At 39.1% G+C, this 25,584-nt stretch overlaps 1 protein-coding gene across 1 annotated transcript in view; it reads right to left on the reverse strand.

Annotated features, from left to right (window-relative positions):
* MYPN (myopalladin) overlaps nucleotides 1–25,584 on the reverse strand; it is a 77,738-nt gene that overhangs the window by 19,466 nt on the left and 32,688 nt on the right. Inside the window, exons 6-12 of the mRNA XM_081105048.1 lie at nucleotides 24,741–24,812; nucleotides 18,234–18,375; nucleotides 16,227–16,250; nucleotides 13,539–13,655; nucleotides 12,458–12,830; nucleotides 5,171–5,767; nucleotides 4,666–4,804 (exon numbers count right to left, since the gene is read on the reverse strand). Of these exons, the coding sequence (XP_080961174.1) occupies nucleotides 4,666–4,804; nucleotides 5,171–5,767; nucleotides 12,458–12,830; nucleotides 13,539–13,655; nucleotides 16,227–16,250; nucleotides 18,234–18,375; nucleotides 24,741–24,812 (1,464 nt within the window). The remainder of the gene's footprint in view (nucleotides 1–4,665; nucleotides 4,805–5,170; nucleotides 5,768–12,457; nucleotides 12,831–13,538; nucleotides 13,656–16,226; nucleotides 16,251–18,233; nucleotides 18,376–24,740; nucleotides 24,813–25,584) is intronic.

Here is a 25,584-nt window from a genome sequence, read left to right on the forward strand (position 1 = left end):
TCAAATCGGATAAAAACAGCTGGAGGAGCCTTGCTCAAGGGTTCCCAACCTACTCGAGGTATAATGTTCACTAAAGAAAGTCTTATATGTTAGAGAATGTATTCTCTTTTGTCCCAGGGAGATCCACAGAATGGACAGAGGATAAAAGATTCCTATATAACTAATAATAAAAAAGAAATATGAAAAAAAAAAGATTCCTATATAAACTTGGAGAGTAACATACATAGGGGATGCCTTCTTTTACTATTTATCTAATAATTACATGCTACTTTCAATAGAGACAACCAGGCTTCATAGCCTACATCCTGTCCCTGCTGCCAAGTTCATGGTAAGCACCTACTATGTGCTAAATACTATGATAGGCACTGGAGATACAATATTCTATAAAACATAGACTCTACATTCAAAGATGTCTCGTAAATACTTTAAATCCAAAATTTTTCCGTAAGAATAATTACTAAAAGATACACAGATTTATTTTATACTTAAATGTTCACTTAACAACAATTTTGCTTAATTTCAGATTCCCCCCGCTCCGCCCCCCGTGTGTAATTTCAGTGTGGTTTTTAAAGGTTTCTTCTTTTTAATCAGTTGATTAAAATAGATTGCTATCACAGCGAGTAGTATCCACAATTAGATATAATCAGAGTCTGGGTAGTTAAGTGAGATATTTTCTATAGATATGCAACAACTCCAAAATGTTCTACTTGGTCAAGAGTTTCACTAGCCTACCTGAAACTAATGTAAATCCTATTGTTTTGTGTTAATTCAGCAAATATTTACTGAACACCTACTCTGTGCCAGACATATCAATGAACAATGAACAAGACACCTCCCAATTTCAGCTCCCAGGAAGCTTGTGATTGTTGTGTTGTGGGTGGGCCCATGGCAGAGGACATCAGGACACTTCACTAGAGTGTCCTACGTGCCCAAGTTGGGCAATGTAAGGCCAATGACTATGTGGAATATTTTTTACAAAAGGGATGGATGGTAACACTGCTCATAAAAGAGGATTTTTATAAAGAATTCATAGCAAGAGACGAAAGAGGTAAGATTAAAATAGAGGAAATGACTAGGCAGTTTAGAGAAGGAGATTAAAGGAACAAAAGGTAGAGCAAGATTTAGGCACTCCCCCCTTCCCTTTCCCCCCTCCCCCCTACAATGCAGTATCTGGGAACTGCAGACAGTTTTGGAGAAGTATTCATTTTTATTCATTTTAAAAAAGGGATGGAGGAGCAGAATAAAGAGAGAGGAAGGTTTAGAGAGAAATGAGGTCAAGGAGGAAAGTTGAAATCAGGCACTATATGGGTGTGTGCTCATGCATATGTTTATGTAGATTTAGAAATTAGTAGTCAATAAATATTACTAGTAACTAGGTTCAGAACACCATGCTAAGTCATGTGAGAATTAGAATCATTGGTCATGAAGGCTCCGTCACATTTTGTGGTCCTAGGTTCCTTTGACTCCCAGATTCACCTTGCTAACCTAAACCATTTAAGTTTTATTGATGTTCACTGAGGATCCACTGCTATTGAATAAAAGATACACTTCAAAATAAGAAGTGATGCAGCCTAAAATCTTGAAATGGGGCACTTTTCTCTTGGTTTATCCCCAACCCAAAGGAACTCTGTTGTCAGTTTAGAAAGCTAAACATTTTAATAAATATGAAAATCTGAGTAAACATGAACCTCTGATGACACCTTTGTATTGCACAAAGTTCCAAGAACCAACAAGCAAATGTTAACTGATAATTAGAATTGTCATATAAAACAAGTTGAACGCTAGAATATTACAACAGAGAAATAAAAGTGATAGGTATATCAAAGAAAACCCATTTTCTAAAAAAATAATTTAGAAGCCTGAGTTCTGAGGAAGAAATTATCTGTAATCAATAATATTCACTGTTTAGGGACTTCTGGTTTATTTTCATGTAATAATGCTAGACCACACACATGTTCTAGAACAGGTACTATTCTTCATTTGCTTAGGAATCAAGTAGGGCAAGAGTCCAGCTTTCTGGAGCTAAAATTTTTCAAGGCAAAAAAACCCCAAACAAATACGTACTCTTCAAAGAAATCACTTGCTCCCCCTCATATGTGTAGGCCAACATGGAAGTGAGAAAACAGATAATTGTATTCTGTTGAAAACAGACTGCAGGTATAGATAGCTATCAATACATAAGTGTTTCTTTATGATTATTCTCCGCTTTTCTAAGCAAATTTTCTTCTTCTTAAGTTTACTAATGGGCGACATTTTAGGCAGTTCTTCATGACATTTTCACTATAAAACAGTATTATAACATGGTCATCATTTTATTCCTCAAAACTTCCTCAGAATCAGCATCTATCAACCTAATGCAAGTGTTCCAGCTCAGGCAGCTCCGTAGTTTCCTGAGTTGCATTTATGCAGCTTGACTCTCATTATCCAAACATAGAAAGCAAACTAAAACTAATCTAAATAATAATTCCCTAAAGAAGAGAGTACTGAGGTATTTTTGAGACTGCTCTGAGTCCCTGCTATTTGCCCTGAAGTTAATTCACAATGGAGATTTAATAAGGAGTTCTACTGGGTTTTTGGCGCTCAACTTATGGAACTTCATGCTATATGCTCACATTTCAGGTAATTAAGAGAAAAACCCTACTTTCTCCTGATTTGGGCCATGGATTAGCATGGATCTACCTATAGACTAACCAAACAGCTCGTGTGCTGACCTGGTATCATTTTTACATGGGTTTTAATTGCTGCTTCCTTTATGAATTGTAAAAGACACAGGCTGAACACAGCTCTGATTTCAATGTCACTTAGAAGGATTAACAACCATAGATAGATGCCAGTATTATAGGAAAACAAATCTGCACTAGACAGAGCCACATTTATGGGGCTTGAAGGTAACTGTTTTCATAAAACTGAAAAAGCCAGCAGAGTTTCAGGGGAAATGTGTCCTGGAGACCAGGCGCTAGCTGTAGTTCCACCACTGACAGTTTGACACCTGTGCCTCAGTTTCTCTATCTAGAAGACAGGAGAGAAGAATAATTGCCTTGGTATTTGCCTCCCAGAAATATATGTAATTTGGTTAAATAATACATGGGAAGTGTACTCAACCATGGGAAGCTTAAATATTCTGCTTCAATTCAGTAATTTAAAGTCAATTTTATAAAGGTTTTAAGCAGCACATTTTCAAAAGCATCCACTCAGTAAAAACTGCCCGACATATAACACAATTGTAAAATATTGTACATCCACGGATCCACTGGAAATAAGAGACAGAAACACTAAGGAAAACAGCATATGGTCAGGGGGAACTGGAGCCTCACTTGCAGTCTTATTTCCAGCACTTACGTCACAAATTCCACAATATTTGCCATATGGTTTTGATGGAAATTGTATGTTATATTTCAAAGTAGATTCTATCAGTTCCCACCTTGGCAAATAAGAGTTAGGTTATTCAAATGTAAACCTGCATTTAAAAGAACACATCGCCTTATAAATGCAAAAATAAATGACTCAAATAAGAAAACAGTCTCTCTTTCTTTTACTTGATGGTCACATATGGCTTTCCTCTTTCTCCTTTAGTGTAAACACTTACTAGTAAGCAAGGATCTGTACAGATTGAACCGCAGGATATTGCCTAATGGCTGCTTCACACGTTTCAACGAATGCAAAGATTGAGAGGAAATGGTGAGCAGACCTCCAGGCACATTGGATTGAAGGAGTCAGAAAAAAAGAAGCATGAACCCAGTTCCTTAAAGTCTAGATCAGTGGTTCTCAATCTTCTGGCCCTTTAAATACAGTTCCTCATGTTGTGACCCAACCATAAAATTATTTTCGTTGCTACTTCATAACTGTAATGTTGCTACTGTTATGAATCATAATGTAAATATCTGATATGCAGGATGGTCTTAGGCGACCCCTGAGAAAGGGTTGTTTGACCACCAAAGGGGTCGCGACCCACAGGTTGAGAACCGCTGGTCTAGATCATCTCCAGCTCAGATATCAAACTATCTCAAAGGTGTGATGGTGTCTGCCAAAACCGAGCTGAGGATTGCTTGAATGGTCCACAGACTATCTAGTCCAGTGGTTCTCAACATTGGCTGCACATTAGAATCACCTGGGAATCTTTTTAAAATCCTGATTTCTGGGCCTCATCCTCCGGAAATTCTTTCTTTGTTATGGGGTGGGGCCACAGCATTAGTAACAAAGAAACAGAATTTCCGGAGGATGAGGCCCAGAAATCAGGATTTTAAAAAGATTCCCAGGTGATTCTAATGTGCAGCCAAGGTTGAGAACCACTGATCTAGTCTTTCTCCTGCTTTAACATATTCTGTTTTAGGTAAACACTTGCAAACAGGTAAACTGAGTTAACTACATGGTAATCAAGAACTTGAGATCCACGGGGATGGAGTTTACTACCTGACCTTTGGTTAATCTGTGCTCTACCTTCCAAGACTGCAGTGACAACCTCACTGAACATGTGATTTCTTTTGAAGAGTATGCATTTGTTTGGGGATTTTTTTGCTTTGAAAACTTTTAGATCCAGAAAGCTGGACTCTTGCCCTGCTTGATTCCTAAGCAAATGAAGATGACCTGAGCATCCGAAGAAGGACTGAATGAGGCAAAATTACTTTCCTCACATTGAAATAAACCACCTGAACCCACCAATCTTACCTGCTGGTTTGATCTGACATCACTGAAATTCATTTTTTTCCCCAAGTCTAGAATCACTGCATTCTTAGCTTCACGAATGTAATCATCATTCACTGGCTGGGGAGACTTTGTATTTTTCTTCATTAGCCCCTGGGTTGGCCTGTAAAATAAATTCACACCCAACACACCCGTGAAAAGCACTAGTCAGTGTGGAAAGGCCCAGAAATCAGAGCGGTTAAGATGGCAACGAGGCACGAGGAGTCATCAGCACTCATGGAGGGCATGTTGTGTGCCAAGGCTGAGCACTGCACAGAGAATCTGTGTTAGTAGAGGTGTTTTCAACATTTCGATTACAAAAATTATTTAAATTGATCAAGCCCTTAGGTGTTCAATATCCATGTTGTGTCTAATAAACAGGATTATGCAGGAATCCACTCAGTGAGACTCCTGTCCCAGACCAAGCTGTTTTGTATGTGTCCCTTCTTAACTGACACCTTTTCCGTGGAGAAACCTCGACGACACTTACGTGGATGGTGCACTTCTGGGCAGCCCCATGGCATTGGTGGGTGGGATGGCAGGGAGAGAAGGCAGGACAGAGCTGAGGAAAGCCACGGGGTTCTGAATGCGGCTGGTGGGAGAGACAGGACTTGGAGACACACAGCGGGGCTGAAACTGGTGTCCGCCCGCGATGGGAAATGAGAGTGGCGGTTGTGCTGGCTCCGTTGGACCTGGAGGGGGTGGCTCGTTCTGGACGGAAACTCCTCCTAGAGGTTTGGTTTGCACGAAGGGGTGAGAAAGTAAGAGGCTTTCTTTGCTCACTGTCCTGTGCATGGTTTGAGGAGTGCTGCTCAGGGTGAATACTGGGGAGCTGGCAGGGGCCGCGGCTGCCATGGCGGTGTTGGAATTCGTGGAGGGGAAGAAAAGCTTGGGCCGGGCCAGGCTGAACGTCTGCGATGAGGGGGTCTTCACAGGCTTGCTGGGCATTGTCCCTGCTGGGGAAGCAACGGAGTTCAATACGCTCATGTTGAAAGGAAACTCCTTAGGAGACGAAGGAGATGGGTTTTGCAGCTGCTGCTGTTCCAGCAGGACCTGGTTGTGAAGCTGCTGGAGCTGGCTGGAGTCGCTGCACAGAGAGGGGGAGAGAAGGGAGATCATCACTTGGGCATCCCCTGCGGAAATGTGCACGGGCTGTTCACAACTTTATGCTGAGGAAGAACACACAACCAGAGCCGCCAGAAGTCAGCGAATCAATTTCTTGTGAGTTGTTCCTCCTTCTTTCTAAATCTGTTTTATTGTCCCTAAGCAGGAAAAAGGCCAGTGGGATACAGAACGCCGAGGCACCATGCACATTGTATTCTCTGTGGGGCGACCCTGGGGTGGTGCAACAGAGCAGCCCAATTGTAATGTTTATAAATTAGAAAAAGACATAGAAGCAATGGTCCTCTTGTTGGGAGGGCTCAAGGTCCTGAGGTGAACAGACAGTGTTTCAGCCTTGGGGCAGAAAGCAGTGGGCCACACGCTGAGGAGAGTCGCCGCAGGGGCTGATTCTCCAAGCCAACATGCTGTGTCCTTCACTCTGCCTGTTTTAGAGCAAACCTGAGCAAAGCAGCTGCACGTGTCCCAATGTTTCTCATCCTCTCCTGACAGCAGTGCTGTCCAGGGAAGGTGACCGTGTGTCCCCATTCAGCCTAGACCAGCCGTGGGCAAACTACGGCCCGCGGGCCGGATCCGGCCCATTTGAAATGAATAAAACTAAAAAAAAAAAAGACCGTACCCTTTTATGTAATGATGTTTACTTTGAATTTATATTAGTTCACACAAACACTCCATCCATGCTTTTGTTCCGGCCCTCCGGTCCAGTTTAAGAACCCATTGTGGCCCTCGAGTCAAAAAGTTTGTCCACCCCTGGCCTAGATTGTTCTGGTTTATGCCTGTTTTCCCAGCTTAATTATTAATCGTTTCTTCCAGTCTAAAAAATGTCATGGTTTACGTGATAAATTATATGATCCCCCTATAAAAATCTATGGTTTATAAAAGTCTAATTATAAACACTGACTTAGATTATTTTTGCTCCTAAACAAAAGTAACTCAGAGTAGGAGCAGTTTCTTCATTTATAGGAGCTGGAGTCACAGAAGCATGACATGACTTGCCTTAAGTCCCACAGCCTATTTAACTCCTCTGAGTAAGCCAGTTATTTTTAAAGAATAAAAATGTCTAAAAGTCACACATGCAGAACATTGTCAGGGTTGTCCAACTTTGCTGTTTAGAGACTCTGTTCCTAAATGCACAGCCATAGGAAGAGCCACAAACGAGAGTGCAGGGTCCCAAGGCCGCGTGGTTTTATGCTCTTTGGACATATAAATTGCTTCTGAAACACAGACGGTGATCTGTCAAATATGAGGCCTATTAAAAATGAAAGGTTTTGTATTTGCTTACCATCAAGAAAGTCAACATCAACAGCAGTTATGTTGAACCAGAAGGTTCTCCAAACCTTGATTTTTCAAGGATTTTAAAATTGATTTTTAGAGAGAGTGGAAAGGAGAGGGAGAGAAAGAGAGAAACATTGATGTGAAAGCAAAACATCGACGGGCTGCCTCCTGCATGCCTCCCCACCCTTCTCTCCCCCACAGGCACTGAGCCTGCAACTTGATCATGTGCCCCAACTGGGAATCCAACCTGCAGCCTTTTGGTGCACAGGTCAATGCCTAACCAACTGAGCCACACTAGCCAGGGCAAACCTTGATTTTCCTTAATTCTTGGAGTTTAACTTTTTCCTTTCCTTCAATAATATTTATGTTACACAATATTTGGAAAAGTAACTTTACAAAATGCAGACCCATCTCCACTTTTCATTACTGCTGTCAAATGTTACATACTGTACAATCCTTTGTTCATCTATGAAAACTCTGTCTTGAGTTAAACTAAGAATTCAGGAGTATTAGCCACTTGCCATGGTAACTTTCTTCTCCTTTTTAGAAGTGAGCTTTCAAACTAGAGAATAAATTAATACAATTAAATATTAATTAACCCTTTTTATTTCACAAGAGAAGAAAGATTCCGAAATTAAGAGAAGCAGAAATATCTTTGTGAAGTTATCCTTAGAAAAAATATGTACAATTAACATTGATTCTGCTGGTGTTGACTTTATCAATGGCATAAAAATACAGAATCTTTACATTTTCAGTGGACCACATATTCAGCAAGTCACATTCTGTGACTGCTATAGCATAAACACAATGTTTTCAGGACATGTTTGTATTGCAGTCTGAGTAAAATTTAATCTGATGACCATATTTTATTATGGTTACGGAAACAGAAAAAAATAGTATATGAAAAGGAAGTAATCATGAAAGATAAGGGTGATAAAAAGAGGCCAGGAAGTTATTTGGTATTTATTGATTCTTCTTTTTCCTTAGCTCCCGCTGAATGAAAACGAAGAACCAGTTGTTTTTACTTTAATATTCAAATGGCATGTTAGTGCTTATCATCCAGTGCAGTATATTAGATTATAGAGGTGGGTTTAAACCTTAATGATATATGAGACATAGTGTCAAATTGTTTTGATTATCTAAGAGTCTAGAAAAGTTCATTTGAGAATAATGTCTCTTTTTGTTTGAACAACCCCCCCCCCCCATTTTATTAAACTCCATCTTGTCCAGGGGGGATTTAAAAGAGCTGTTTGGATTTGCTCATTCATTGCATCAAGACAAGTTGTCAATTCCATTATTCGATGGACTTTTATTGAATCTTCTATGTGTCTAGTTTGCTAGGTACTGTAGGAGATATAAATATGCCTCAGATAGTATGAGCTATTCAGGGCTCAAAAATCTTACTATATGTACATGTAACACAAATAATCAGTGGTTATTTGCAGATAATACATGGAGTTCAGTTACATTTAATAATTAAGGTATAGCATTAATGAAAAAATAAAGGAAGGGAAGATTAATTACAAAGCAAATCAGTTCTAAAATCCTGAGTAACCTAATTCAAAGTAACAGCCTGCCATAAATTGCTATAAACTCAGTTGCTCATTTATTGTTGCTGTAAGGATTTCTGAAATCAGGTTTATACCCCAGCTTTCTTCCTGTAGATTTATCAACTTTCTTGGGTTATTTGAAAATATCTCTTCTTTTGCCACCACTTAAGCATTATGCTCAAGAATATGGGCTCTGCAGACAAAGAGATGTAGGTCCTAGTCCTGGCCCTGCCACTCATTATTGTGTGGCTTTGGGAAGTTTCTAGACTTTGCTGACCCTGACTTCCCCCTAATTAAAGTAATAGATATTGATTTTGTTGTGAGAATTGATAAATAAATGACCAAATACAAATTTACAAGTGGTCAATAAATGGTGGGTATATTTTTTAGTTTCTGAACTACAAATGACAATTGAAAGATTTGTAAGAATGAAAATCAGGTTCAGAATTATAAGGATGCTTCTGGAATACAAAAGAATTTCTCAGGGATTTTGAACTGTCAAAAAACAGTGCCAAAGACAAACACAACAAGACAAACTTGGGATACTGTATCCAGGACTTTTGAAAGCAATTTTGGCAACAACAACTTCGGGCAGCATGTGCTGGAGCCAGCTCCGGAGGGCTCTGTCCACAACTCATCCCCGATCCCAGTTCAATGACCTTTCTTTAGTAGCTTGAAATCAGCCATGGTGGGAGGAAATTTATAAATGCTACCCTCAGGGCTTCCCTGCCTCTGCCCATTACTAAAACATTGGCTAGCACATCACTGATTAGGATAACTGATTCTGAGTAAATCCGTCTCCGCAATCAGCTTTTAGCTGTGGTTTTCGCAATGGTTATATCTCAGGCTGCACATTAGGATCACCTGGAGAGCTCAAAAGACAAACAAACCTCATTGATTTAGGCACGATGGCCCAGAGAGTCAATTGGCCTGGGAAAGGATCCAGGCATAGTTATTATCTTTTAAAATGCAGGTCAGTGGTTCTTAAGCTTTAGTGGGCCCTAGAATTCTCCGGGGGCTCTAGTTAAAACACAGATTTCTGGGCCTTACCCCCAGAGTTCTGACTCAGTAGCTCTGAGACTGATTCAGGGCCACAGACTCTGCATTTTATCAAGCCTCCAGGTGAGGCCAATGCTGTAAGCAGCAAGGCTGTCAAGCATGTCAAACTCGTTTAAATAAACGAGGCATGCAGCCTGCCGGCTGCGAGTTTGACATGCTTGCCTAAGTGATTCTTGCATGCATCCAGGACTGAGAACCTCTGCTCTAAAGAGACACTCATCCTAAAGTATAGGCTTTCCCAGTACATTCCATTTTTGTCTGACACTTGACTCACTTTAACTGTTAATTATTGTTTTTTCCTGGGTGTGGAGAGGTGTGTGATAGGGTAGGGTGGGTTGACAAAGGGTTGCAACTCAGGTTGTCCAACTCCAGACCAGTAGTTTGCAACCTGGCTTTACATTAAAATAACCTGTAGGGAGATTCTGATTCAATTGTGAGGGAAGGAATAGATATTTTTTAAAAGCGCCATATTTCATTCTAGAGAGTAGCCAGGATAAAAAATCACTGATCTAGACAGCTTGGTATTCAAGTTGAAAATTTCAAAATCTGAATGATCTAGGTTCTGATAATAATAGTGTTTAAAAATGACAGCTTCATGTGGATTCAAGGATGTGCGTGTGTGTATGTGAGCATGTACATGTGCCTATTCTAATAAACACCTAAGAGACCCTAACCGGTTTGGCTCAGTGGATAGAGCGTCAGCCTGCAGACTCAAGAGTGCCAGGTTTGATTCCGGTCAAGGGCATGTACCTTGGTTGCAGGCATGTCCCCAGTGGGGAGTGTGCAGGAGGCTGCTGATCAATGTTTCTAACTCTCTATTCCTCTCTGTGAAAAATCAATAAAATATACTAAAAAAAAAAAAAAACCTAAGAGAAAAATTTAAAAAGACAAAAAATATTAAAGAATTATATAGTGCTGAGAACTGGATTTTTATAGGGTGTCACTACATAATTTAGTAGAAAGAATTTTTATATTCATTAAAGTCTCATGTGGCAGATACTGCTGGCTGACTACTTTGTAAAAGTACTCGGTTTTATTCCTGGAGGCAATATGTGCCATCTAAAGACTGCATTTCCCAGCCTCCTTTGTGGTTAGTGTAACATGTGATTAAGTTCTGGCCAAAAGATTGGAGTAAGACCTGAGAAGGCCTTCATATATATATATATTTTTAATTTAAATTTTTTATTGTTTAAAGTATTACATAAGTCTCCTTTTCACCCCATTGACCTCTCCCCAGCCGCTCCCCTAAGAAGACTTTTTAAAAAGAGTTTGATATCAAGACCACCCATTTGCTCTTCCTGCTGCTTGAAATGCAGACATGATGACTACACCACCAACCTGGACCATGAGGGGACCTAGAGAAGTAGCCGGTGCTAAAGATGGCAGAGCAGAAAGATAGGAGACTGGGTTCTTAACAGAGCCACAGACAGCCTATCTGATTCCTTGATTTAAGAGAACAATAAACCCTCATGTGTTTAACCCCATTAGTTTGGGTTTTCTGCAACATGAAACTAAATCTATCCTATCTGACACGCATAATAGCTCCCAAACAGTCCTGGGGTAACAGGAGGCAGTCTTCAAGGAGATTGTATGGGTTACTGTTCCCACGACTCCCTTCCCTGAGAATTCCCACCCAGGCCCCACGGTTCTGTGATCCACCCGACTCTTCCTCCCTCCAAACACAAGTCCTCTGCACTTGACCAGGCTGGACCAGTTGGTATTTGGAATCCAGCTGTTGAGAACGATTTAGTTAGCAGTGCAACTTGACACAAATCGTGATGGAGAATGGGACACACCATGATGGACCAAGCCATAAATCGATAAAGCTTCAAAGAGATAATAGTGGAGTGGATACCCAAAGAGGAAACAAGGAGGCACTCCAGAAGTCAGAGGGTGAGAAGCAGACAGAGGCTGAACTAGCCATGTGATCCCAGCTCCCAGTTCGCCTTCTCTGTACCGGCCTGGCTGTTCCTGCATAGATCCCCACAATATCCTCTTCCTCTCTTACTCTTTTAAGTGGATTCCGATTTCCTGGGACCAGCAGAACTTTGACAGTTCTGGATGGGACTTGCTAAGAGGCAGATTACGTAACATTTCATTTTATGCCCTGTAATCTGCCTTATGTGGTAGTGAGAAGAATATAAAATGAAACAAAAGGAACCGCTTGCAATGAACATCATGTGGCCATCACTGAGAAACACATGATGGGAGTGCTGATACTGCAGATTTTAACGTTGATATTTAAAGATTTATATAATTACAAACATAATTTTTATCATTTTGATGTGTGGATCAAACAGAACATAACAGTAGTATCATGTTCTGTGTTTGCTTTACTATGGATGAACATCAAACATTGCAACATGTCTCTGACAGAGCTGGGTGAGAGTGATAGTACACTTAGATTGGTGTAGGATGTGTTATTTTTAAAACATTTAAAGCGTATTTTCTGCCCTCGCTGGTTTGGCTCAGTGGATAGAGCGTTGACCTGCAGACTGAAGGGTCCTGGGTTTGAGTCTGGTCAAGGGCACATGACCGGGTTGTGGGCTCCATCCCCAGTAGGGGCGTGCAGGAGGCAGCCAATCAATTCTCTCTCATCATTGATGTTTCTCTCCACCCCTCCCTTCCCTTCTGAAATCAATAAAAATATATTAAAAATAAAATAAAGCATATTTTCTCATTTTATAATTCCCCTTTCAGCTCCATAATTCTGAAGAAGGGAAGACTCAGAGATGCTCTCAGGCACTTGGTTGTCCATTCTGGTTTTTACTTACAGTTTGGGTTTGGCCAGGACTGGAGGGGGCTCTTTGACAGGTGAGGAAGGCTCCGGGAGTTTTGCTGGCTGTACACTGAATCTCTCCAGGAAAGAATCAGGCCTGCTCTGGTTGGCAGTCACTGGGCCACCCTCAGGAGACGCTTCGCTTCCCTTGTCATCTTCAGGAAGGTTGAAGTGTACGCGAAGCCCGATTCTTGAGCTGGACCGGGGCTCATTGTGGTTCACCAGAACCCCTTCGAGTTTGGGTTTAGGGGGTTGTTCCACAGAAGGAGGCTGTGGGTTGGGTGGGGATGGCTGCTGCTCAATCACAGCCAGGTTGGTGATGGAGTTGGCTGAGTGAAGAGACCCATTATTTCTGAGGTCTTCATTTCCTGAAACAACAGTAATAGGACCTCAGCTATTATCTTACTCAATGAGACTGAGATGGGATTGTAACCCCAAGTTGGGGCATGTGTCCAAACCAGATGATTATGCGAATGGGGAAAAGGTTGTCAAAACAGAGGATATAATCTGGGGCATTAAAGAATGGCAAGGATACAGGAAAAAAGCTGAACTAGAAATCTAAGTGCAGTTTTGGAAAGGATATTAGTAGTTTATATAAAACCAAGGAGATGTTTTCTTAGGAGTGTAATACAGAACAGTAGGACAACTGGGGGTGGTAGTGGTGGTTATAAATGCAATAAGAAATTGAAAATTGGATATGGTTCAAGAACACTTTCCTCAATAATTCAATTTTTAAAAAATATATACTTTATTGATTTTAGAGAGGAAAGGAGAGAGGGAGAGAGAAACATCAATGATGAGAGAGAATCATTGATTGGCTGCCTCCTGCATAACCCCCACTGGGGATTGAGCCTGCAACCCAGGCATGTGCCCTTGGCCGGAATCGAACCCGAGACCCCTCAGTCTGCAGGCCAATGCTCTATCCATTGAGCCAAACCAGTTAGGGCAATAATTCAATTTTTAAGAGGAGAACCAAGTTAGCTTTGTAAGAAAAGCAGTAGAAGGATAATATAAACTCTCCATACTTATATTTCAAGTCATGGTCTAAATTGTTCTAACATGTAAAGAGCCCTTACCTCTTACATCCAGCTGTGCGATGCTTGACACTGTGCCGTATTTGTTGCTTGCAGTACATGTGAAGCACCCAGAGTCTTCTGCAAATACTTCAGCAATAACCAAAGTACAAATCTCCTCTAAATGCCAGCAAAACAGAACAGTTACTGACATAATTATGAAAATGGAATTATGCAATTCACTATCAGATGGTTTTTCTATAAAAGTCAATGTAAGAAGTTGATTGCATTAGTTGTTTGAAAATAATTAGTCCAAACAATTATTCGATTGAATGGACTGATTAGGAGGCTAAATAAATGGAAGCACATAGAACAAATAACTCCACGCAGACAGACTATTGGCAAGAGAATATTATGATAATATATTATATATTATGGATTCTCAAATTGTCTTCTATATTTATGTCACCAGTTCACATGACAAAAGTAGAACTGAGAAACAATAAACTTTAAAAAAATCACAAAAACAACTTAGGAGTTAAGGCAAAAGGAGGTTTGTATGAAATAAAAGGATTAATAAAACATTTTTTAAACCCAGATTTATCACTATTTATGTGGGGAACTTTTGCAGTTAGGTAATTTTAAAGGAAGGCCACAATTTAAAACTGGACAATAAATAATTTGCTTAGCTAAATATTTGAAATTCTGGGTGAAAAACAAGGTAAATGCATTTTTTCCTTTGTAATACTATGGTAATCTGTTGGATTACTTCAATACACAGCATGAGCCCTCTTTTGAATAACTACAGAAGTGATTCCCAGGTAGAACCATATGCTTAAAGCCTAAAATTATTGTAGTTAGATTTTTCGTGACAGCTAATGAAGAGATAATTAAGACAGCAGCCTAAACCTCCAGTTATCACCCAGTAGACCTGACATTAAAAACAAAATTAATAAAAGCATAGTTGCATTTGGAGACACTTGGCATCTCAGTGTTTCATGATAACTGAATTCAATTAGCTGGACGACCGCTAGGAAGGCTGGACAGGAAGCCAGGGCAGAAGGTATGGAGCACCTGCTCAGTAACTACATTCTCTTCCCTCCTTATTAACTGAACCCTAACTGTTCGCCCTCCTTGGAGTGTTCATGTGCTTCAAGTCAAGTTGGCCTTGCCCAGCCTCAGCTGGTGAATGGAGACTGGTCGTGCTAAGCCAATCCTGCTAACTCTATTCTTGATAAGTGATGCCATATGACACACAATTCTGGTCAATGACATATTAGGGAATTTCTGGGAGAGATTTTCTTGTTCTTTACACAGGACAAAAGAAAGTGTTATTCCATATTTTTGTCTCTGAATATTGTCAGCTGCATATAATATCCATAACTATGGCAACTGTCTTGAGTATATGAGTGGAACCAGCCTAAGAAGATACTCTGAAGATGGCAGAATGGAAAATGGAAAAAAAAAAAAAGGTTGGCCCCTGATGATCTCTGAGATGCTAAATCAACCAATCTCAAGACTGCTACTTCTTAGGGCATATTGCTATGTGAGAAAATACACTTTTTCTTATTGCTTAAGCCACTTTTAGTTAGGTCTTCTTTACTTGCTGCCCAAAGAATCCTAAATGATAGAGAGGCAAAGTTTGCTTTTGGTGCCTCTCTGTCCTTTTTCTGAGCCCTTGGCCTAAGCTTCCTTCTTTATGTTCCTCTTTCCAAACATTTGTGCTTCCCTTTTTCAGCAACCTGCTCTCAGAAAATGATCTGATAAATTCATTCACACTACACTATACCTACCTGATAAGATAAAACATTCTGTCTCCAAAGGGTACTTACATTATACAAGATGGAAGGAATACCTCTGGCTGTGGGATTTTAGATCATGGAGCTGGGAAAGGCAGGATTTGTTTTGGGCAGGGACATCTTTTGAGAGACTCTGAAAGTGTTTTGTATATGAGACTGCCTAGTGAAAACGCCTGTTTTAGATGAATGTATTAAAAGCCTGAAATATTTTCAAGGGGAAAAAATACATTCTTCTACTAGAAGAATGTAAGAATAAAGACCCTCTGGTCTTTATTATGTATCCCCATAGTGAAGAGCTATGCAACATGGATTTTCAACATCTACTTCTAGAATGCCTTCCCATTCAGTTTTCTGAAGAGAGTTATAAATTCCAAGCCATCATTCTTACCTGGGGGTAAAAAGGAAATGGGATATTTCAGGGTGATCACAAGGAGAACATCCAGATGTTTATGCTTGGATTGTGAGTAACTTGTATTTTTTGGAGGTAAGAGCTTCACCTACTTGTCACTTTCATGTCATCTTAGTATCCTTCCAATCAAATCTAATACCATCACAGACATTTTATTGATTTTTCAAATTTCAACATTTGATGCATAAGTTTTCAGAAATATAGGCTGTGAAATTGGACTTAGTCTAGCATTATAGCAATTGCTCTGCCCAGTTTTGAGAGGTCCTGAGGAGGGGCCAAGGGAAGAGGGAAGATATTCCTAAGAAAAAATCCTCAATACCACGAACTATCTGCATTCATATTAGGGATTGAGTACATATTCCAAATTTGCACATGCTCCCCTTCATTCATTCTTCTACAATAATAGCTAGAGTTGGTTTGGATCTTTTCTCTAAAACTTTATCTTTCACTTTTTCTTGACCCCAGTGTAATTTCAATATGTTTTGTTATATATATCAAACCACTGATCACACACTAATAAATTAAAGTTAAAATGTTCTTTACCTGGCTCTGCCATGGATCGAGGTTCTAGAAGAAAATAAATTAAAAGACACTTAGCATTTATATCACTGAGAGGCTATATTTTCATCAGAAGCTTCCTATAGAATTTCATAGTCACTTGCATACTCATGAGCGATTTTTTTAAGGTTAAGCTATAATTTTAAGTAAAAGGAGCTAAGCACCAATGACCTCCACAGGGACAAGATGGTTGTCACAGAGGGCAGCAAGAAAGCTGCTAACTAAATGATGTTGCTGTATCTTGAGACACATCTGGGTTCTAGGTAGGTGAGGAGGAAAAGTTACTAGCTGAGATTCAGGAATCCTCTAAGGTTTCAAATATTAAGAGCCCAGGATGGGTGACAGGTTCCTTGAGAGCTGGTCCTTAATCTTAAAATTCTTAATCATCCTTGAAAGTGCCTGCTGGGTACTGCATACAGGTGTTCAATTAGTGTTTATCAAATTGCAGGCACTCAGTGAGTAGCTGTTGACCTTAGTTACAATCTTCTACACTGATAGAATATTGAAGTATTTTTCTCAGTTTCAATGGTATTTCAAATATATTACTGTTGCTGCTACTGCTGTTAAACTTGATAGTACTTTGATTCATATATCATACTGATCCAAGTACTACTATTTTATGATCAACAGAAGCAAATTAACAAAAAAGCAAATAAATTTCAATGTATTTAATGCTGAAATGGGTCAAGGTGAAAGCACTTATGTGACAAGAAAAGAATAATTAACCACTTGAATATATAAATAACTCTTACAATAAAAAATAAAAACTTAATATAAAAAAATGAGCAAAGGATATGAACAGGTAATTTAAAAACAATGAAATACAAAGACCAAATAAATATGAAAAATAGTTCCACCTCACATCTAATTAGTGAAGTGAGGATCAAAAGAAGTGTTTCACTATAAAATTAGTGAAGATAAAAAATTACTTAATCCTCATTGTTCATGAAAGTTGTAGTAAACTATAGGACCACATGTGTCCCAATTTAGCTGGGACAAACCTGGTTTATTCCTGGGATCTCTGTGTAATTATTAATAGTACCCTCTTTCACACCCCAAAGTGTCCCAGGTTGAATGGTAAATTGTGTGATCATCCTTAGTTTCAACCTTTGGGGATGACATTTTGGCAATATACAGGGGTAGGCAAAAGTAGGTTTACAGTTGTTCATACGGAAAAAGACACGCAGGTTATGATTATTACAATAGCTTTATTCATTCTGTGTTGCATGCACTCACAACTGTTAAGCTACTTTGCCCACCCCTAGATATTAAAAGTCTAAGAAAATGTGAATTTACAGTAGTAATTCTAGTGCTTTAATTTATTGTATATTCACAAAGATTTTCCTGTTAACATGCATTGGAGCATAGTTTATAACAGTAAAAATTTGTGAAGAACCTAAATGTTCAACAATAGAAAATTAAATAAATATGAAATTGATGGTATTGATCTATATTTTTAAAGTAAGAAAGGCCTATATTTATTAACATGGAAAGATGTTCCTGAAATGTTGAGTGAAAAATATTAATTTACAAAAAAGAGTATGATTACATTAGCTTCAGGCGAACAACCCAGTGATTAGACATTTATATAACTACAAAGTACTCACCCCAATAAGTCTAGTACCTATCTGACACCATAAAAAAAGAATATGATTTAGTTTTATTAAAAAATATTCATGGGTAGACACAGACAATAGGGTGGTGAAGGCTTGGGGCAGAGGGGGGTTGGAGAGGGCAATGCGGCGGGGGGAGGGACATATGTAATACTTTCAACAATGAAGATTTATAAAAAATATATTCGTGGGAAAAATGTTGGAGACTATACACCAAAATACTAATAATTAGATTTAGATTGAGGGATTATGATTACAAGTGATTTTTAGAATATTTTTACTATATTTAAATTAATTGTGAAAAATTATAAAAATAAATGCCTACAATACATTTATAAAAATTAATTATCAGAAAAATAATTTTGAAGCAACAACTTACTTTTCTGTAAGATTCTAAAATCTGGGGAATCTTCTATCAAGGTCCCTTCTCTGTACCACTCAACTTTAGGAGATGGAGCTCCTTTCACTCTGCATTCAAAGACGACCAGCTGACCCTCCGAGGCTGATAAATTTTGTAACATCTATAATGAGAAGAACATTATTAGAACTAAAAAGTGTACATTTTTTGAAATCTAGTTCCAGTGCTGAATTTTTAGAAAAGATGCTATATTTGGATTTTCACCAAGTCTTCTACATCTGCAGCAGCTCCAATTTAGTTTATTTTTGAATAAAGGTGCACTCTCTTCTTTCTTTTCCTCTCTGTTGCAAGGCCAGACAAGTTTATTAAATATTAGACAAAACATTTTGAAGGGTTCCAAAAATACCGAGTTTTTGGTAAAGTACTTCTGTTCTTAAATACCCAAGTGGAGTTTAGTTTTCAGAAATAATAACAATTTAAAAAATCTGCAGTGAGTATTTACTAGGTGTACTCGGCATAAGAGTAATGTATTTTTTCCACAGAAGAATATCACTGTCCACAAGGTGTAACATCTCTGTGGTCCAGTCAAATTAACTAACTGTTTTCCTGGCTTTGCTTTATTTACATTCTGTTGTCCTGGAAATTGACTTTTGTTTTGCTATTTTGTTTTCTTTATGTGTTCTTTACAGTCTAGCTTCAGTATCTATGCAGGGATATAAAACTCTGGCAATCTCTATGAAATAATAGTCATATGTGTAGTCTTAGGTCATGGTAAATATCTTGTAATTTTGTGAAGGTGTCATTAAATGTTTTTCCACTCTTCCATAAAAAAAGGTTTATAAAAACCACTTTGAACTGTAAAATATCAGTATATTCCATAATAGACTCTATGGGAGAATGGAACTCACATTTTCCTTTCACATCTAGTCTTCCACTCATCAAGATTTGTGAATTTAAAGTCACACATTCACTTATGTAGTAGGTGTTTCATTTAATTACGAAATGTTTCTTTGGCGTGTGTGTGAGCCTATTTTTCTTTTTAATTTTGGCCCGAGGATTATAAACATAGAAAGGTTATGATTAACTTCCTCCACAAGCTCTTTTTAGGAACAAATGCTGCAAGCCTTTCTATTATTACAATTTTTGCATCTGCAACTAGGAAATATTGGCTCTTGCTTCAGAGAAGGGGATAGCTATTTTTTTAAAAAATATATTTTTATTGATTTCAGAGAGGAAGGGAGAGGAAGAGAGAGATAGAAATATCAATGATGAGAGAGAATCATTGATCGGCTGCCTCCTGCATGCCTCCTACTGGGATTGAGCCCTCAACCTGGGCATGTGCCCTTGACCCGAATCAAACCTGGGACCCTTCAGTCGTCAGGCCGGCCAACATTCTATCCACTGAGCCAAACCAGCTACAGCAGGATGGCTAGTCTTTGTTTGTTTATTTCTTTTTTGCTTTTGTCATTCACTCTTATAAATATTTTGTGATTGTTTACAGCTCTTGTCTGAATAATTTACGATATGTTGTGCATGGCCATATCATATTTATGGCATTTGTTTAAGGAATACAGGGGTGAGAATAACCACCTGGCTTCAGCTGCAGTAGGAAACTTTTCTCTCATAGGGGTGTGTAAGTTAATATTGGGACAGCCAGGGGGCGATGTAGTTCAAAGTTAGTGCTTTGTTCTTTGCGTTTTCAAATTTGTTCGCTAAAATAATTCAGGATGGGATTTGCATAGAGTGGTTTCTGAATTAATAAAAAACTATTCGATTAAAAATCTTGTTATTCCTTGTCTACCCTAAACAACATCCTCTGGTGACAAGAATGGAATGCTCTAAGCAAGCAGGGAACATCAACTATTATTGAGTGCTCCTGGCAAGCTGGTGAATGCGCCCTCCACCCTGACATTTGAGCAAATTTTGTATTTAAACAGAAGCTTTGGGGCCTATTGAATACTTTAATGGCAGTCAGACATCTCCCTGGGATTCATATATAATGGAGTTTCATTCCTTCTTGAGGCAAACAAATTAGAAAAACAACAACAAAAACGGTGGTGATGGCAGAAGAGATTAAATAAATAAAATATGGCACATTTAAAAAATAGATATAAGCAGAATGAGGTCAATCTACATGTTTTGACAGAGCTTCCAGTTCAGTTCCGATATATAAGCCACTTCTCAATCTGCAGAGGTTACACCAAAGCCCTGTTAGCAAAAGGACCTCCTTGAGAGAATATGTTGTTTACAACTGAGACCAACATTATTGTTATTATTCACTAGACATTGACAACCAAGTCCTGTGTTCTATATCAGAGTCCTGCCAAGATCCTGAGATACTACAGTGTATGGAACATGCCCACTAAATGTCTGTGATATAAGATGGAAGCTCATTCCAGTGTGACATGTCATCAATACTCAGTAAAGGAAGTGCCAAGGGTCATCTTACAAACCACTTAGAGAAAATGACTGGAAGTCATAGTTTGAAGGACAGTGATAGCTGTTACTGCTGAAAACTGGTTTTCTACAAAAGTCTCATGGGAAGGTACTGGCACACATCACTGCACGTCAGGGTCCGAAACAGTTGCACCATTTGAACATAGTGCAGATGGTGCCACGTTCAACACAGTAAGTAGTAGGCCTTGGGCTGTTACTAACGGCACAGTGTGTTCACTGTGTACAGACATGATCATAATCATCCAGATTTCACTGATGACGAATGAGGCGAATGAAACACTCCCCTCCTAGCAAAGGTTAAGTTAGTCTTAACTAGGAATTATGGATTGGACTAAAGCCACTATAACCGATGTCTTTAACTTCTTGAGGTGAAAGGTATCCAAAGTGTCATCACCATACTGATCATCTGGGAAGACATTCTTTACAGGGTAACTTGACTACACCCAGAGACTTGAGAAGCATGTCTTCCATGGCCATCTGATATTGGATTTTTTCCCCTTTATTTCTCCTAAAGACACTCAGATGCCACAAAGCGATGAAAGCAATGGTTCCTTCTCAGCTGAAATGGAAGTTATTCGCCACAGAAGAAACATTACTATGTGCCTGCTTTGTTCCGAGCACTGTGCCATGTGCTGTAAACGTGAGTTGAAGGGACACCGTCCTATAAATACAATGCAGGGACATCTTGAGAAAGGGTGTCTTCCTTATGGGTTACAAGATGTCAACTACAAGGGTCACATTGTCACTTTCTTCCCTTTTTAATCCAGCTGATATTTTGCACCTTGGAAGATGGTGCAAATGAATATTTTCATTGCTTTAGGCTGGAATTGGATCGGAGCGGTTTTGACTGATAAAGAACTGTTTGACTGAAGACTCTTTTGCCTCTTGCTTGTCAGAGGTGCCCTGTAACAGCTGAGTCAGAAAAGCCTCTGGAATGTCAGGTTGGGGAGAGGGGCCTGTGTAATCTTCAGAAATCTGGATCCTGTCACCAGTCCAGTTATTTCAGGGTTTCCTGCCTCTGACATTATATAATGAAGCACTCTTCTTCAAATTCCCACTTCCCCTGCCCCCTTCACTTTTCAAATGACTGCTGAAGCAGCTGGAGCCAGGGCTGCTGCAGCCTTGAAAGTCCGCCAAGCAGCTGCTGTTGGAGAGGGAGCAGCGATAGGAGTAAGATTCTAATCTGATCGTCTACCTCCCTTCACACTCAAGAAGTGTGAGCACGGTTTCTCCCCATAAATAGAGTGGACGTGTTTTTTGTTACTGCAGAGAGAATGAAGGATAGTCTGTCGCCATAAAATATTTCAAAACATAGGTAGGTATCACCTATAATCAGAGCAATGAACTAACACGGAGAACCCCTGCCTTCTCTCAAACTCTGCCACTGTTTTGTTGGGCAGCCCTCCTTTTCATTTTAACCTTCTTTAAAAAGAAGATAAAACCAGTACTTCCCTATCACCAAAGAAGGCACAAGGAGTTAAATGAAACTCTGCTCTCTGGTGCTTTTTAAAAAGTTGGCTTCTTGCCATTACTGTATTGGCAAAGAAATGCTTTGTTGGGCAGTATAGAAAGTGAGTCATGGGGGTTGAAATGCCAGAAGTTCCTAATGAAGTGCATAGAGCAGGAATAACCCAAATAAACACATGCAAAATGATCAGTTATCAGGGCTCATGCCACGTGATTACCATCGCCAGTGGCTCTGACTCAGACATTTTCTAATGACACTGGCAGGGACTATGACCTCAATCCTGCCTGTACTGATGGAAACTAACGTAAGCACGCTGCCGCTGATAAGCCCCTCTGGAATCTGAGTCACAGCCTATCCCTGTGCCCTACGTCTGAACAATCCTGGTCCATTTATGGAGGCAAAAGCATACATCCGAGGGCTGAGAAAGCCTCATCAGAGTTTGGGTCTTTGTATTAAGGGCTGTTTTCCCACCGTGGATCTAATGTTTTTGGAGATTTATCTAACAAACAACATACAGTAATGATTACTCATTTTCCCATTTTAATTTATCAAAGGCATATATGTGTCAGCCAAACAGAGCATCTAATTAGAAGTTCATCAGAGTCACCACACAAAGGCAGCTAAACCTGTTACTCAAACCGGCCCATGAAAATGAAATGTAAAGAATAAGTGTTGAAGTCCTTCTGTACTTTTTGGAATAATAAAAATGACTTTGGACCTATTATTACCTTTATGGACTCCTATGTAGGTATTAGAGATAGGCTTCAAAGTGCTTGGGAGGGACAGAAAAGTAAATAGTTTTCTTATTGTGCTGAATGTTGTACCAGGGGTCTGCACCAGATGACAGATGCAGGGAAGACAGAGCACCTAGGAAGATTTAAAAGGAGATAAGGACACCTCTCTGTTCTCTGGCTGGGCACTTGGTAGTAAGGAAAAGAGAAGGAGATTTCAGTTGGGACCAGGTACATATTATTCTGTGATTTAGTTGCTTTTGAAGAGTCAGCACTGTCTCTAGGGTGTGACAACGTGTCCTGATTTCTGGGGCACTTGAGCTATGTTTTAAGGCTAAGTGACTTAGCCATGAAATAAGAGACGATTACAGATAGCTCTATTAGCTATATATCATACACACACACACACACACACACACACACACACAGGTCCATTTATAACTCGTCATCAAAGTCTCGTATTTGCCAAGTCACAGCATGTTGCTTTCCTACGTCACGTCTTTGAAAATAGGAATGCTGAAACATCAAAAGCAGGTTACAAGAAGTGAATCTGAAAAATCAAGAGGCATCTTGTTTCCCATATGAATGTTGACTCAACTGATATGGATGTGGATAAGCATGTCTCAGTCTAGACTTCGGTTGATTTTGGAAAGCCATCTTGGATGAGCTGATATGGTGGCATCTCCCTGAAAGTGATGTCTGTGGAAGTTGTGGATTTAGCTCTTTCTTTAAGGTCAGTACTCATTGGAAAAGACACAGTTTTTGCCATTTTGCTCTAAATCATGATGTCTCAGTCCCAGGACTACTGGCAGTTTGGTCTGGGTATGTCTTTGTTGTGGGAGGCTGTCTTTCTATCCACTGCAGGATGGTCAGCAGCATCTCTGGATGCCAGCAGCACAATGTCCCAAATGCGACAACTAAAAATGTCTCCAGACATTGCCAAATGTCCACTGGGGCGGGGGGTGGGGGGCGGTGGGTGGGTGAAATTAACCCTGACTGAGAACCATTTCTCCAAACTAAAGCATACTTCCGAGAGGACAAAATCTCTTTGGGCCTAAGTTAGCATTGATAAAAACAATAAATTATAAATCCAGGCATAGATTCCATCCATGTAGGCTTCATAATACCAAATAAAAATCCAATGTCACTCAATTTTTTACCTTTGAACTTATTGCCTTATAAAACATATAAACAAAGTCAATGCTATCTAAGGGAAAAAACAATTGAGTGAGAATTGGAAGAACATGTTTCTAGTCCTAAATCTGACACTAACTAATTCTGTGACTTTGGATAAATTGCTTAATCTCTCTGGCCCTCCCTTATTTTTTTTTTTCATTTGTAAATGAAAGTGCTTAAGTAAAAATTCCAGTTCTAATACAAAGATTATGAGACTCAGAATTAATGCCACCACAATAGTTGATACCAGGCAATAGAAAAATAGGACTCTTTATCTTAGAGTGAGGTTTTATATTGAATCTCCTAAGAACATCTACTCCATCTCTTGAGTGCCAATGACACTCTTTTGGTGCAGTTCAATTCTTTTGAAAGCCCTTCCAAGGAAACCTTTGGCATATAAGTGGCTAGAAACTTATCACGTGACCCCTAGGTGTGGCTATTGTGTTTAACAGCAATAGGATGCCACAGAGATCAATGTGGTGAGTGGAGAAGACATATCTTTCATTACACAAACTGTTATTAGAAATATGAGACTTGAATGACATGGTAACAAATACTGAAAATCCCAAATCCTATACTGTACTTATAACAGACCAAAGTCCTGAGATAAAATCAGTAAATATTGGATCCTACAACTTTGTTTGGGTATTACAGTATATTTAAAGTCATGACAGAAAGAAATAATATTTTGATTACCTTTGTAAACACCGGAGCTGCAATGATAGGTTTTCCATCCAATCCTTGCAAATAGTTAGTAGGGCTCTGACACTGTTAGAAGGGAATGAACAATAGATTTATTGTCGCTAGCATTATCAGATAGATAGATAGATAGAACACATTTACAGAATTTGGTGTGTGAAATTAATCTAAAACCAAAAGACTGACATTTTCTAAATCTATGAATTACAGACTTCAAATTTTATACTGAACTGATTGCTTTTCTTTCTAGATCATGGTGACTGCCTCACATGTGTAATTAACCCTGAGTCCCTGAAGAGCTTCCATAGAATTTCTGAGCCTCCACAGATCATAATTTGAAAAACTACTGGATTAGAACTAAAATGAGACCCCTGTGCATTACTCACTGGCTTAGATAAGCAATTGTTTAAATTTTTAAATGGTTTTAAGTCAATAAATAGATCAATAACATGTTACAAATATATTTAGAATAGTATGATTTTATATTTTAGAAGTATATGCATACATATATTTTCATATATATGCCTAGAAAATGTATGAAACTATCTGCTAGAAACTATTAAAGGAAGGTACCTCTGAGGAGTGGGGACAGGGGAGTAGAACCTTAACTAAAGCTTTTACTTAGAATACTTCTCTATTTTTCCAATGTTTTCACATTAAGCATGTATAAGTATCATCATTATCATCATCATCACCACCATCTTGAAGGATGAGAGTATTTAATGTATTAAAAAAATAATTTCATGGTTGCTCCCATAGAAAGTAGAATTCTGAATGTTCTGGGCCATTGTGTGTAATCAATACTCTAATGCCAATAAAGCTGGAATATTAGGGACTAATT

Source organism: Myotis nattereri (genome assembly GCF_964212035.1).
Source record: "Myotis nattereri genome assembly, chromosome: 13".
Lineage (NCBI taxonomy): Eukaryota > Metazoa > Chordata > Mammalia > Chiroptera > Vespertilionidae > Myotis > Myotis nattereri.